Below are 15035 nucleotides of genomic sequence, written 5' to 3'. Positions count from 1 at the left end.
CCTGCAAAACACGCAATACCATACTGCTCCTCACAGGAAAACACCAATGTGTCCACTCTACTTTCTTTTGTCTGGTATTTCACCATGACAAAAATAAATATAAATACATACATACAAAGACTCATGTATGTTTTTGCTTGCTATGCATGATAAAATATGAGCTTTGTATCGAGAAAATAATAATACCACCTTAGAATTATTTGCAAAGTTTAAATAAGATCACTCGTCTCTAGCTTTAACAGTACTCCGAGAAGGAGCTCATGCCTTTGTCTTTCATGTTGTGCTGCCGCATCAGTGCTCTGCTCTGAGCACTAACCTCCATGCCCTCAGTATTTCTCAACCTGCAATTCAAAACAAGTGGTGGTAGATTAAAGACAAGACAGAAGGAATGTACTCATACCCATGAATTACATTTTCAAGTAACTACAGCTACCACTAAGAAGTTATTTTTCTGCGTTTGGGTGGGTGGCTGCCTGCATGTGTGTTCTTCACAAGAATGGTGGTGAAACAGAGGCACAGATTTCCTGAAGAGGTTGTGGGATGTCCAACCCTGGATGCAACTAGGCAAGGTCCTTATCAACCACATTTAACCTGACGTTCGTATTGTCTTCAGCATGTTGCTCATCCACCCCAGATGACCAGAGGTCACTTCAAGCGTCCCTTCTAAATATATTATTCTGTGATTCCATAACATTGTAACTTTGGCTGATTTAAAGCCCTGTCTCACAAATTCACAGGCAATAAAATGCAGAGGCCTTCATGCATGCGAGGACGCAGAGCCCTGCACAGGCCCTTAGAAAACAGCACTGCTGCCAGAGTCGTCAGCAATGCCACACAACTTAATGAAGCTGCAGAGCTCCTGGTGCCCATGCTGAAGAAGTCAGTGCTGGAAACCTTCCCAACATCAACTCTAATGCAGCTAAGGCTCATGAAATAAATGGCAATCAGCAATGCCAGCATGACCACAGCAAACAGAATCTGTCTTGGCACAACACATTAGCCATGACAAAAGGATTTGAGTCAGGATGGGAAACCCACACAGTTACTCACTCCATAGTGAAGACAAAAAATCTGAGAGATAATATAAAGAGTTCAGATCCATGAATGCTAAAAGACAATTTTTCACATTCAGAGCAAGTTATAAAGCTCATAAACTTTGTGTATCCACATGAAAAACACAATTACACTGTCTGTATAGGAACAGTTGTCATAGGATCTTCAATGTCTTCTCATAAATAACATTGTGATTAACAGGAAAACCAACTTCATTGAAAGAAGCACTAGTAAATATTGCCAAAGGTACAAATTCAGTAAAATGTTGCATCGTTCAGTCTCATGATACAAGAATCAGATTGTTAAGCATCTTATGATCTAGGAGTATTCTCTGCAGGCTGGAAAAGGACAATGCCTGTTTTTCTTGACCCTAGAAATCCTGCAAGACATTCTTAAGTCAGCCACTGTAATGGAAGAAGCTGTGGAAATCAGAGACTCTGTGCAGTAATTACATTTCTAAAATGGACTATGGCAGCATGAGTTATTCCTCCACTTCAGTGTCAAGAGGACGCAGTGCCCACAAGAGTCCTGGAGGTGACAGGCCAAGAACAAATGATAGACCCAAGGTATTAAGGGAGATACAGCACCTGTAAGAGTCAACTGCACATTCAGAATCCTGACTGCAGCTACAGGTGTTGTCAGAAGGTGCAATGGCAGCACCTGTGAGGCTCAGCGCAACCACATTTAGCAGGATTTGTGGCTGAGAACAACTGTTGTTGTATCCATTCATACCTGATTCTTTTGCTCATGCTTTTTTTAGCTCAGGATACCCTCATAAGATCTGCAGATGAAACCTTGCACTACAGTGCTCAGGACTACTGACATTTGCAGCCCCTGGGGCCATGGCAGAACTGGGTCAAGACAGGGACAACAATGGAATTAGCCTGGAACACAAATGGGACCAACATGGTTTAAATAGCCACCTGTCACCTTTACAAGGAAGAAGTCTGCAGATGTGGGCTTTGCTTCCTCTCTTTGTGGGATTTGAATCCACTGACAGCTGTATGCTTAGTTCCAGTTCCTGGAACTCTCTGGAGCAGCAGAAATACTCTGCGTGGGGGGGGATGACAAGAAGAATGCTTTGAGGAGTCTGTTCTTTGGAAGCAGATTGCAGCAATTTAAAAGAAAAAAAAAGAGGCAGACTGGGATCCTCATTCATAGAGGAGCTAACGAGATCTGGCACTAAGAGGTGACAAGCAAAGTAATTAGAAAATAATTATTTTAAGAGAGAAAGGGATGTCAAAGAGTAGAAGTGAGTCAAGATAATTTTAACAGAATGAATCATAAAAAACGTACTATATAGTTCCTGTTGTACTGGGTTACTGAGAGGGATGGGCATGCTCCTAACTAGACCTTAGCAAGATCTTAACTAGATCTTTGTCCCTGCAGCCATTAAACAGGGGAGAAGTACAGCAACCAAGACTTTTCTGTCTTCTATTCAGAAAGCTTTTTGAAAACTTGCTTTCACAGGAGCTTTATAACATCTGTAATAGGCCATGTCAAACAAAACCCCAGTGTCACATAAATGCAAGCAGTGGTGAACAACAACACAACAAAAATATAAATGCAATTATCTGTTAATTCATAATGTTCAAGTTTCCATGCCAGGAAATGCAAGACAGTGTGAATGTGTATGTGCTTCAGTGCCTGCTGTCTGCTAATATCCATCCATCTATCTAGATATTCACACAGACATAAGATTAAAGAACCAAGATCTCCATACATATACAAGCCATCATTTCCAGAAACAAAAGGACTGACACTGACAGGACTTGCACTGACAGGAAAGTGCAAGGAATCTTATTCGTCTGACACTTTGTGTTTTTATGACAATTGAAATGCTAGAACAACACCAAAATGCTGTTTTACACTATAAATTCACAGTGAAGTTCAGGGTAGATTTAATGATTATATCTTTGTTCATGATACAACTGGAAGAAAAAATTGTATCAGTCCTCTGAAGCAGATCTTGTGAAATGAAATTCTATTTTTAGGAGCCCAAGCTTGCTCACTTCTAACAATTTTTTTTTCAACTTCTTTGTCCTACTACTTATTATTATAGTAATACCACACTGTAAAGCTAAATATTATTTCATCCACATTTAAATGACAATAGACCACATTTTTTTCACTGCCTTTCCAAATGCTGCAGTAAAGAAGTCTCCTTATTCTATATTGGTTCTGGATGCTTCTATCCTTTATTACTGGAATAATTTCCCTTTACTCACACCTAAGTATGACTCCTACTTCAAATTCCCCATGTTTGCTTTTTTCCTTCAATGAAACTGTTCATTTTTATTTTTTCCAAACATTCTATATCTGTTTTAAAAAGCTTTTTCTGAGTAAAATTTGTATACAAGAAATTTAGGGGTAAGCTTGTCTTCCGTGTAGGCACAAAGCTCAGTTTATCTATTTCCAAAAAGAGAACAATAGAAAGTCAAGTCTGATTTTGTATTAGGATGACAACATCTAGTATAACCCTGAAAGATAAGAAGTTTGTTTTTAAAGAGAATGGGCTACTACTTCTACAGAATTTTAAAGTATTTAAGAAGTTGACACAGGAAATAAGGAAAAGCCTAGCCTGAAAGTAAAGTCCTAGTTATCTTGATGAAATGTCTCTCAAGGGAATTAGTAATTTCTTGGCAGTAAAGCAATGGGCTTGTTATTTTGGGTAGTACTTAAAATCTGAAGAAAGATCTTGGGGTTTGTGACTAAGTCTTAAACAATCTAGATTCTATGCTGGCTCCACCATGTAGTCCGAATGTCACACCAGGCAATTTGCCTGATGTCTTCAAACTTAATTTTTCTTTCTTTAAAATGAGAACAACATTTTTTCTCCCACCAAAATATTCATCTTGTCTGCTTTAGTGTCCATACAATTAAGTCACTGGGGCAACTCACAGAACCACAAGCTCATCACGCACTCCTTTACTCTTGGTCTGGGTTTTAAACTGTGAAGTCTGCTACTACATTTGCATATATAACTAGCATAACAAGACATAGAAATCATCTGAAGGATCTGAGAGTTGCAGGCAGGCAACACTACAGAAAGCTCTGAGTCCAGGAATTAGAGATTTTAACTTTTAAATAAACGTTTTTCTTCTGTAAGATAATGAAGTACTTCAAATTAAAAAAGAATTTTGCTATAATGCCTCTAACTAAGTGGTAAAGCTCTCCTGATCACAATGGCATGATTTTCTTCCTTTTGCTCATACAACAATCCTTACCTATGTTTTTCAGATTAAAATTTTATTTCTCATCCAGTAATGAGTCCAAAACATGAAAAACAAATAGTATTCCAACACATTTTCCCAGTGCCAATGTTTTAAATGTTACAGGCATAACCATGCAGCTGATTCTCCATAAGTACACAGCGTTACTGTTCAGATGCCCTTTATGCTGTGCAATGGAAGCACCAGACACTGCATGAAGAAACCCAGGTTCAGCACTAGCTTTCTACCAGATCTGAATGACAGCTGACAGAATTTTGAAGCTGGCAGAATTTTGAAGAAAAATTCACAGTGATAAAAAATTTGTTTATTAAATAAAATCACAGCAAAAGTCCTTGAGTACATTCAGTTGGTCAATGAAAGCTAAAACTATTATGATAAAGTAATGCTGGATGTTATTATTCTGGCCAGCAAAGTTCATTAAGGACATTATTTCTGTCATTGGACAGACATAAAAAAAGAAAGAAGAAAAGGCAAAAGAACTATTTTTCTTGCCTTACTAGTTGTAGATTTAAAGCAAACTCCAACAGCAAGCACTACAAAATTATAAACAAGAACAGCTCTTTGGAAAATTACAAGGCAAAAAGGTGGCCAAGGACCAGAGACAATTACTTCACTGTTTTCATGCAGTTTCAACTGTGTTTATTTTCATCCATGCCCAGTGAAATGAAACATTTCAGGAAGACTTAGGAATTGCATGGAACTTTCACTCTGAGAATATAAGTGACATACTCACATACTAAAGGACAAGCAACATGCTCAGAAAAACAATGTAATCTGAGATGCTACAAAGTATATTCAAAAGAAAAGTATTGATTCACAATCACCAAATAGTGAAGGAGTTTGAAATATGTAGTCTAGAAGGATACATGCATGTTTTTCTCATCTATGTTCCCTGAAGTAATTGTAAGAGCTTCCCTTCAAAGCAAACAACACATGGCACATCTTCCTAACAAATAGACCAGATGGAGCAACTTGTTTACTATGCAGTGAGTGTTTGCTTCAGATCTACGACAGTAGAAAGAAGATAGCCTGAATGTGTAGGTCACAGGTGAAGCAAAAAGCAACATATGGCAATCCCAAAACCACAATGCAGCCAGAGGAGAGTCTTTCAAAAAACTCTGAAGAAGTAATTCCCATCATTGCCAAGAAGGGAGTAGGTAGCAGGCAGTTTGCATTAGCCAAGACAACCCAATACAAAAAACCACAGAGCCTGAATTATCATCTTGGCAACAGAGAAGAGAGGGGTGCTTTTAGCAGACAGCAATTAAGGATTTGGCAAGCATCTGGAGGAAAGGAAAGGGTGCAAGTCAAAGATAATGCCAGAATCACAGGTCCAGATAACAGAGGAAGATAAAGACACAATGAGAAATATACAGCAGAAAAATAATGAATTCAGATAGCAGTACATCATCCACTAAGACCAACAGAAGAAACAAGCAGAAAAGCAGAAATGTGTGAAAGGACACCTTTGGAGCAGAGAGTCATCTCAACAACACTGAGAATCATCAAATATTGTGCAGAGGCAGTAACACACACCCGCAAAAGCAGATGATTAACTTTTTGGTTAAGAAGAAACGGAAATAAAGGAAGTTAATGAATGAACTGTAAGATATTTTGAAAGAAGGCAGGAGGAGACTTAGAAGTGAAGGTACAATACAGGTGAGAAACAGGGACTAATAGATGGAAGAGAAAAACTTGTCAGTTTAACAGAGTACCCTTACTTTCTTAAATGAAGCAGGAGTTAATCTACTAAGTGTGAACAGCTTGCCTTGTCCCAGTTAGTTATTTAACCTTCACTTCTTGCTCAGGGTGAAGTACTAAAAGCATTACAGGTGCTTCATAATTACCTCTAGTTAATAGAAGAAAGGGCCATGATGAAATACACCCTTAGAATTTAGTCTAATTTTATCTGTGTGTTTAATTTACCCTCTGCATTTCCTTTGGGTAAATAAAAGTATTTTGCTTCACCTGCTACAGCACACAGCAACACTAAATGCTAATCCAAGAGTTCAGCATGGAACATCTTTCTTTCCTTCATGCTATTAAGAAGAAATCTTGGAGCTTGCTTTGTCTTCCCATGATTGACATTACAGACATGTAACTGGCAGACAAAATCAAACAGCTTAAGATGAAAATACTCACACTGGTGGGTCATGGGGAGCACAGAAACTTACCAGTTGCTATAAAGTTCACTTTGGAACAAAAGCTCAAATGAATTGCACTGTGTCAAGTCAAACAAAAGAAAGTACAAAACTAACAAAACCCCCTTTTGCCTCAGTGAGCCCCAAGACCAACTCAGGATCCTCTCTGCCAAAGAAAGCATGCAGTGCTGCACACTCTCACGACTCGACTGCAAATCTTGCTTTGTTTAATGTCTCAACTTCTCAGGTCAAGTGATTTAGATAAAAAACTACATGTTAAGTGTTCATGTGAAGAAAAACATTTAGTCATAGAAGTGCAAAGAAAAAAGATATAGTTATTTGAGTATGTATTAACTAAAACCTAGAAACTAATCAAAAAACCCCCATGTTATTTTCAACAGACTGTTTTCTGCTGATTTGACTGTATGCTAGAATAAGCCTTATGATATTTGAATGCTCAAAGACAGTGTTACAGCGAATTTCTGAACCTGCCCTGTTACTAATCTACTGAAAATGTGTGTCTTACTAAAATTCCAATTAAGCTTTACTCTTTCACTGGGCAACCTTGAGAAATCCTGTGAGGGACACCACATTTCTCGTCCCTTCTCTTGCAATAAATGAAGCTTCTCCATGTTCACAACCAGAGGACAGCAGTTCTTCTTGCTTCCAGCAGAGAGACAAAATAACAGAAGGCAGCAAGAGAGATTGAAGACTAAACAAAGATTAACCACACTGTCTACTTGTTCATTTCCACGTTCATCTGCATTAGGTCAGCTAAAGCTGCATTTTAAAAAATCCTTTCTTACGGCTTTACTTTCCCAAGTATAAATTGCAAGGGGTCCTACACATGTGAAGTATAAAATGACTAACAAGAATTTAAATGTTGAAACATTATCTACTTCATACAAGAATTGTTTAGCTGAACTAGATCAATATTTCTAAGCACATTCGAAGCAGGAATGTTAGAATGACTCAATAAGTTATCACTTGAAAGAAGAGCACAGGTGTATTAAACAAAGTAGGTGGGAGCACTCTGAATTCACCTTATTCATAAATTACTATTTTTCTCACTTTACATCTCTTCACATTTTGTAAACAAACTTACTGATACTGTCTTTCAATCCTTACCTCGTGTTCTTAATGGCTAAATTTAAAACAACATGTGCTTTTAAATTGGGAAACCAGCACCTGGTAACTGAACTGCTGAAGTGAAATCAAGTGTTTAGTTGCCTTGAGTTCCTGTCTTCTTTGACCACTGACCAAATTCAAAACTGATTAACAAGCAATTAGGCTATCTTAGCTATGTTAAAATTAGTCATGGACAATAATATATGTTACTGTTGAAATAATGCTGCTTAGATTTTCCAGGAGCTTTATGTTAGAGAGCCTCTAAACCCAGTCACACTGAAATATAAAAAAATGAGACATCAATTAGAAACACACGGACACAAAAAGTCTATTTGAACAACTTTCTCTCTTAAGATGACTTAATAATCCAGTAAGACCATAACACTGTACAAAAGAAACAACAAAAAAAGATCCAGTGCTCTTCATAAAACACCATGAATATCCACTTCAGTCAAAGGAAGCTACTAATGTCCTACCATATCAAAAGTAGAATATGGAAGAAACAATACAGCACAAAATGAATGCAATATTATATTCAGACAATTAGGTCACCAAAGTGCTCCTTGTTCATCTGAAAAAAACCCCAAAACATACTAAAGTCTGGTTTCCCTTGGCTTACCAAAAATCAAATACCAAACTGAACCTATTCAGTACTCCTAAATTCATCACTGCAAGTGTTAAGTGCTGTGTCGACCAAAGTGGTGCAGGGAAAGAAGAGCTGTAAACAACAGGAAATCTTCAGAGACTGAGCTGCTTTGTATGCTTTTCATCTGTCATTCAACCTACATTTTATGTACTTTATTCTCATCACCTGTGCATCTCCTGCACTTCTTATGTTGTGGATGTTGAACTTCTAAGTGAATAGAGAAATGCAGGAATAGAAGGTTTGAGTTGGTGTTTGTCCCCTGCAGATTAAAAAGCCAATGCTACCAGGTCCAACTTGTCACTGAAACTGAACTTACTGAACTCCAGGGTGTATTTTGTCTCAGTTTCAGCATTGCCCTAGGCAAAATCCCTCAAGAAAAAACAAAGAACTCCATGCAACCGCACTATCATCCACCTTTATTCATCCACAGAAAGCGTACTCCTTATGTTATTGTGCTTTAATAATAACCTTCTGGAAATTAGCAAACAAGTAGGAAAACACAGCACCTCTAACAGAAAATTCACACCTAGCAGAGTTCATACACAAACAATGTCATATTATCTCAGAAGCCTTCAAGAGATTTAGCAGATCAGAAATGTAGTTGTGAATTTTGCAGCCTAAAATTTATTTGCTATAAGAAGACCAAAAAAGAAAATAAAGTATGAGACACAGCATTCTTATTTCATACTGATGCTCTAAACTTGTCTTTTATTATATAGAACAACAAAGAAGGACAAACAAAGAGCCACTAAATTGTAGGCACGCAAACAACATCTAAAGCTTAATTTTTTTCTTGCAGTTTGAATGAGCAATCCCATTAGTCTCTTGGTCTGAACAGACAGGCAAACACATCCACTGGCACTGGTTTACTCAAAAAACAGCACCTTAAAGCCAACTGATATGACAGCTATCAATGAGCACATATGATTGCTGCCATAGGTATGCCGCTGATTAGGTGGCTATCTTCTCAAGCACAATTTCATAGACTTTATATAGGAAGGGTTCTGCAAAAACTAAAGAGCTGTAAAAATTATCTTATTCTTCCAAAACTCTGAGTCCTCTTTCAGACTCATATAATCTATAGTTGCAGACTTTTCCATCTCATCCCATGAAAAAAATAGGCAATTCTGTAGTTACCAAAAGTCAAAAAACTCCACCGAAAACAAGCCCCCAAAACTACCAAAACCCCCAAAACATCAAATAAACATCAACACCACTTAACTTAATGCTCTGTGCTCTATTATTTGTGGGTTTTGCAGGCAAAATGTTCCCTGGAAGAGTTCAAGTTACTGTAAGACCTAGTTTTCCACCATCCATTATCTGAAATTGTCGGAAGACCAAAGGCTGAAACTGCCTCTGAACTCTTCCCCAGTCGATTGAAAGGCTTATCGGTGGTATCACTGGAATGAAGATTTCATCATAAATCCTGTGTGACTTCAGGGTGTGTAGATTAATAAAGGCACATCATATACTGCAAAATTACAAAGCCTTTACAAGGAACAGTCGAATTCTCTTAGAGAACTCTGGACAGATGGCAGGACTTGACTATCACTAAATCAGCTTAGTCAAATACATTATTAGTTCTCCAGCCCAATATTTGCTGCGTATTCCCACTGCAACTGCTGAATGAAAAGGGCAATGTGTCAAGCTTATAGCAAGTAAAAACCAGAAATCCATTTTTGTCCAAGACTCATCTCCACCCAGTGTGCTAGAAACTTATACAAATTATAAAAAACCAAAGCTCCTCTTGAAAAAGCAGCTCATTACAAAACACCAAAGATCAAAACCTAAACTCTACTTTTTTGTGTGTTTGCTATTTAATCAAGTGTCTGTTAAGCTGCTTCCTTGAGACTATGGAGCATTTCAGGAAAATCAGGAGGTCAGACTGACTGACACAGAACCCCCACATCAATGAACAAGCATAATGGGCTTTCAGGTATCTAAAACAACAGGTCCCTCAAAGGCTGGAGTGCAGCTTCTCTGTGAGATAATTCCATCAGCAAGGGATGAGTGATTCACTTATCAGAACTGCCACATAATGCTGAAGCACAAATTAATGCTTGCAAGAAAAGATGCATGATTCTGCTTTGGTTTCTAGAAGGCAATTCTGAGCTCTTGTTAATTTTCCTCTTAAAAGCACACGGAATCAAAAGCTTTCATAGAATTATCAGGTTTGTAACCAAGCATTCACAGAGAAATTTTTTTTTCAGTACATGACGAAGACTTATTTTGATGGAAGTCACATTCATTCATATTTTACTAAAAGAAATGATTCTCAAACATTTTTGCCTGTCCTCTGCGCAGTGACATTTCTTCTCCCTTGTCACCGTAAGGTTAATGCTCAGGAAGGAGAACAAAGTGATTATTACTGTGCATGACAAGGATTGTTTGCTGCAGCAATTACTCCTCAATCAGAATGTTACTTTTGTTTACACTCAACACAGATAAAAAAATGAACCCTAGATACTACCATATGCTAAATATACATTTTACACTGCTTGAATTATGAGCAAGTAACACACTTTAATACAGGTGTGGCATGGCTTTTAATGCAAAATTATGACACCTCTTTTGAAATCCTAACATTCTCTGCTATTAAATACCTGTTCTCATTTTCATCTGCATGAGAGAGGTAGTTAATTTTATTTGCATCAATACACTGAACTAACAGGTATATTCTCATTTGTATGACAGGGCACACTCTATTCTTATAACCTGTGTATTTATTTCCCTGAATTATTACCTAAAATACAGTCAATGCTTCGAGTTTCCAATTAAAAGGTTAAAAAAAATTAATTCCACAGACAAGTACTGTGATTTTCACTGTATGTTAAGATTTTTAATAGAGATACTGAGGGCTCATGAATAGAATTTGCATAGTCTCCCTAAAACATTTCTACAGTTGATTCCTTCTGTGATTTGACTCGGACTGAATTTATTCACCGTTGTTTGGGACAGGCTATTTAATTCCCTCCTGGACTCTTAAACAACGTGAGAGGTTGCGTGTCTCTGTGCTAGCACACATCCTGGTTAACTGCATTAATCACACACAACAGGCCTGTGCTCAGTTAGGTGGGTCTTTTCAAACAGATGGCAATTAAACCCTCCTACATATGAATCATTTTGCATTCACAGAATACTTTCTATATGAGCACTAAATATTTACCAATGAGGCTGGCATATTTTATATAATTTCACCACCTCGGCTGAGATGACTGAGGAGCGCTATCGTTATGTACATAACAGAGTTATAGGCAGGTGCAGATTAAACAAGGTCACCTTATTCCTTACTCCCATCTTCCTATTACAGCTATGGCACCTGGACTCTGAACTTGACACACCACTCACATTGCTGGCTTGAAATAAAGGGCGTAGCAATTCCGGATAGTTTACAGGACGTTTTGCAAAAAAAGTTATGATGGTGATTAGTTAAGATTTTAAGAAGTTTCCCACATATCCTAGTATGGTCATTTAGGCCACACTCTCTTCCACAGGAACCAAAAAGTGAGATGAGCTGTCTCTGCTGAATTCCTAGTTCTGAAAAACACCAACATCATCAACTTTAAGTCGAATGCTGCAACCCCAAAGGAATTTTGGAGGAGGGAAAAGCCACTGACTCCACAGCCTCCTTCAAAATGACAAAGAGAAGAGTCAATATCCTAATGGTCACAGTGCTGCTTATTAGAGACATTCTAAAATGAAGCCTTTGTCTCACGGGAACCTCCAATCTGCTTTTCTACTATCAACAAATACATTTTTAGAAGATCAAAATTAGAAAACTCTTTTCCCATGAAAGATGAAATACAGCATATTGAACTGACTCTTACTATATAATTTCATTTGAAACAAAAACACTTCCACTTTCCCCAAATAAGTATTTTATGTTTTGTTAAAAATATTTTAACAGTGGTTTATTATCTGTATTTTTAGTATTAGAGCCTTTGATTACCTTCCTTTTAAAAAACACAAAGCAAAATTGTAAACAATATTTAGTATGCAAAGCATATGATACACTAGATTATAATTTTTAAATAAGGCACTAGATTTGTGAACTGAGATTTTACAAATCCTGAAACAAAAGCAGGATGTGTTTGCTTAAACCAAACCACACAAAGCAATAAAATGTGCCTACTTCCAGTTTCTGTACTTCCATCTTTTATGAATTCCTCCTTACACTGTATCCTGCAGAAAGGACATTTAATACTTGAAAAAATCTGGATAGCCTTAACATTTTACTACTTGTAGTTGAATTAGCTGACCTTTCATTTTGTCTTTATAACCAGCCATCATCATGCACAGTTTGTCTATGAATAAACCACTTGGTAACAGCACTTTGTCACCTTCACATATATTATTGATGAGAAAGCTGACAACCCGCCTATTAAGATGCTCCACTTGTCCCATCTCCAGGCTCAGCCTGCGGTACGGATGGAATAGTTGAAGTGAAAACTCAGTTTTACATTTCAAAGAAAGTTCAAAGGCAGTGAGAAAAGGCTGCCCTGTAAAGGACACAGAAATTGTATTTATTGCTGGAAAAGTTTTATTGAGTAGACTGTATTATCTACTCTGTATGATAATAAAAATCAGACCATGAGTCCACATCTTGTTCAGCTAGATATTCTACTTAGTTTTGCGTTCAGTCTTGGATTTAATCTATGAATCTGACAAATCAAACAATTACAACACTAATCACAGCTTAGTATCAAAAATACAGATTCAAATAATGGTCAAGATATAAACCAAGCAGATTCAAGTGGATTTGTGTTTCTATTGTTACCCCAGAAAGACATATAACAATATTTCTTGGGCCCCAAAACATTGCCAAGGTGATAAATTAAAGGTCATATCAAAAGTACCTGAAATCAGGATGCCTTTAAATGAACAAACCCTGAGATCACTTGCACTCTCTGCTTCCTTCCAAATTCTCACATTGCCAAAAATCGCCAAGCCATTCCATAAACACTAAGTATTTATTCCATCACCTATTAGTCCTTTCTAAAGTAAGTATAACAAAGTAATTAATCCAACAGAAATTACCTAAATTAAATATTCTTTAAAATACCTATATGTTTTAAAGAGATTCGTATCAAATGAGATTACATTGGCTGTATAGCAAATCTTTAATTCTGGTTTTGAAAAACCACACAGCCTTTCTTTCCTGTATTTTTGAACATGAGACTAAATATCCCATGTTAAGACACACTTATCAGCTGCCAACGAAAATCGTAAATACAATACACAGCACAACTTTGCAATGATAACTCCACACTGTAAGTATACTACATCTACTCCATAAGTTAATGAAAAAGAGCTAAATCAGCACTAACCAAGAACACAAAATACTTCTCTTACCTCCATTTCTGTGCAGTATAAACGGTCCGATTTATCTGTAAGAAGAAAAAAAAGTTTTCAGATTAAGTAAGAGACAGTGGAAGAATAAAACTAAAAACATGAGTCACTTCTCTTTTTTGAGTAATTACCAAGTATTCTTTGTCTTACTTGAATCACACATTTCAATAATGTTTTTATTATATATGCATCATTGTATTAACAACAAGAAGGCCCTACCCTTTTTATTTGGATCCTTCACAATACTTGATCTTAAAAAGACATGTCTTTACTGCCTGGCTTCATTATTTAAATCATATGATTGATGTTTGGCCATGGAGGGAACATGAAAACATGTTGGCTTAAATTAAGCAGTAGCAAATAGTTATTTCAAGAGAATAAGCAGCATTAATTCATAAACTAAGGAAAAGCCACTGTTTCATCTGATACTTCTGGGATTTCAAAGAGTTCAACAGAAACACGAAGTTCAAGCAAATTAAAGTTAAAACATTACTGTACTATTTTTGTAAGTCCTACTTGTCAATTTTTGCATTTCCTCCAAGTCCAGAGAAATCACTTTGGAATTTGTATAATAAAGAAAAATTAAGTTTCTGAATTGTTTCATTAAACAGAAATCTCAATTTTCTGAAACACAAAACAGTTTTATACCAAAGTGGCTTGACAGCTTGGCAAAAAGAAGACTGAAATTTCACAGCACATTAGGAAAGTATCATGTCACTAAAAGCAGCAAGTTTATAATTTTGTATTAATAATCCTTATTAAAGTAGAGTGAAGGAATCCTTACAAGATGATTTCCTTCTGGAAGAAAATGTATTCAAGAAAGTTAAGAATTCCACAGAAATCTATCCATTTGAAAGGGGACCTCCCAAAACTTTAATTTCAAAACACACAGATATCAAATTTTAGCTTAATTGCATTCACATGGCTGGTTTAGAATTTGCAGCTTTGGACTCAACAGCACAGAGCCAACAAAACACATTACATAATTTTGAGACTTCATGTACTCAAAAACTAGAAGAGGATGCATTCACTTGACTGTGCGTACTCTGAGAGTGCATGTTCAGGTGATGATTAGGAAGGATTTACTGCAGTAGTTCAGAAAAGCCTGTGATTTGTATCCATAACTGGAAGGACTATTTTATCAGACTGGCTGACAAGCCCAAGGAAGCTCAACCAACCGGCTGGCACAATGTTTGCACAGAGAAGTGATTGCACTGACTTCATATGACAAATGTGAACGGCATGCTAAACACTCAGCTCTGGGGAAGAGTCACCTGCACAGAAAAAAACTAATTTTTCATACTGAACTAGTCACCTTCCTTTTGAAACTAAAGGTTAAACACGTCCTGAATGAATAGGGAACATCCTCCTAAAAGAGTGAAAGTTGTTTACTTTCCTTTTGAACTGTTGCCAAAGCAAGCTGAATACTTAGCACTGGTGTCTGACTTCAAAAGCAAGAGCAGAAGAGTGACTTAAAAAGGCTTT

At 36.9% G+C, this 15035-nt stretch overlaps 1 protein-coding gene across 1 annotated transcript in view; it reads right to left on the bottom strand.

Annotated features, from left to right (window-relative positions):
• The window catches only part of SPIRE1 (spire type actin nucleation factor 1), a 128161-nt gene that overhangs the window by 102029 nt on the left and 11097 nt on the right, over nt 1-15035 (bottom strand). The window contains 1 exon segment of the mRNA XM_032121519.1: nt 13554-13588. Coding sequence (XP_031977410.1) covers nt 13554-13588 — 35 coding nt within the window.

The sequence above is a fragment of the Corvus moneduloides genome, chromosome 1, assembly GCF_009650955.1.
Source record: "Corvus moneduloides isolate bCorMon1 chromosome 1, bCorMon1.pri, whole genome shotgun sequence".
NCBI lineage: Eukaryota > Metazoa > Chordata > Aves > Passeriformes > Corvidae > Corvus > Corvus moneduloides.
The sequence above is the reverse complement of the archived record's forward strand: the minus strand, read 5'-3'. Positions and strand labels throughout refer to the sequence as shown.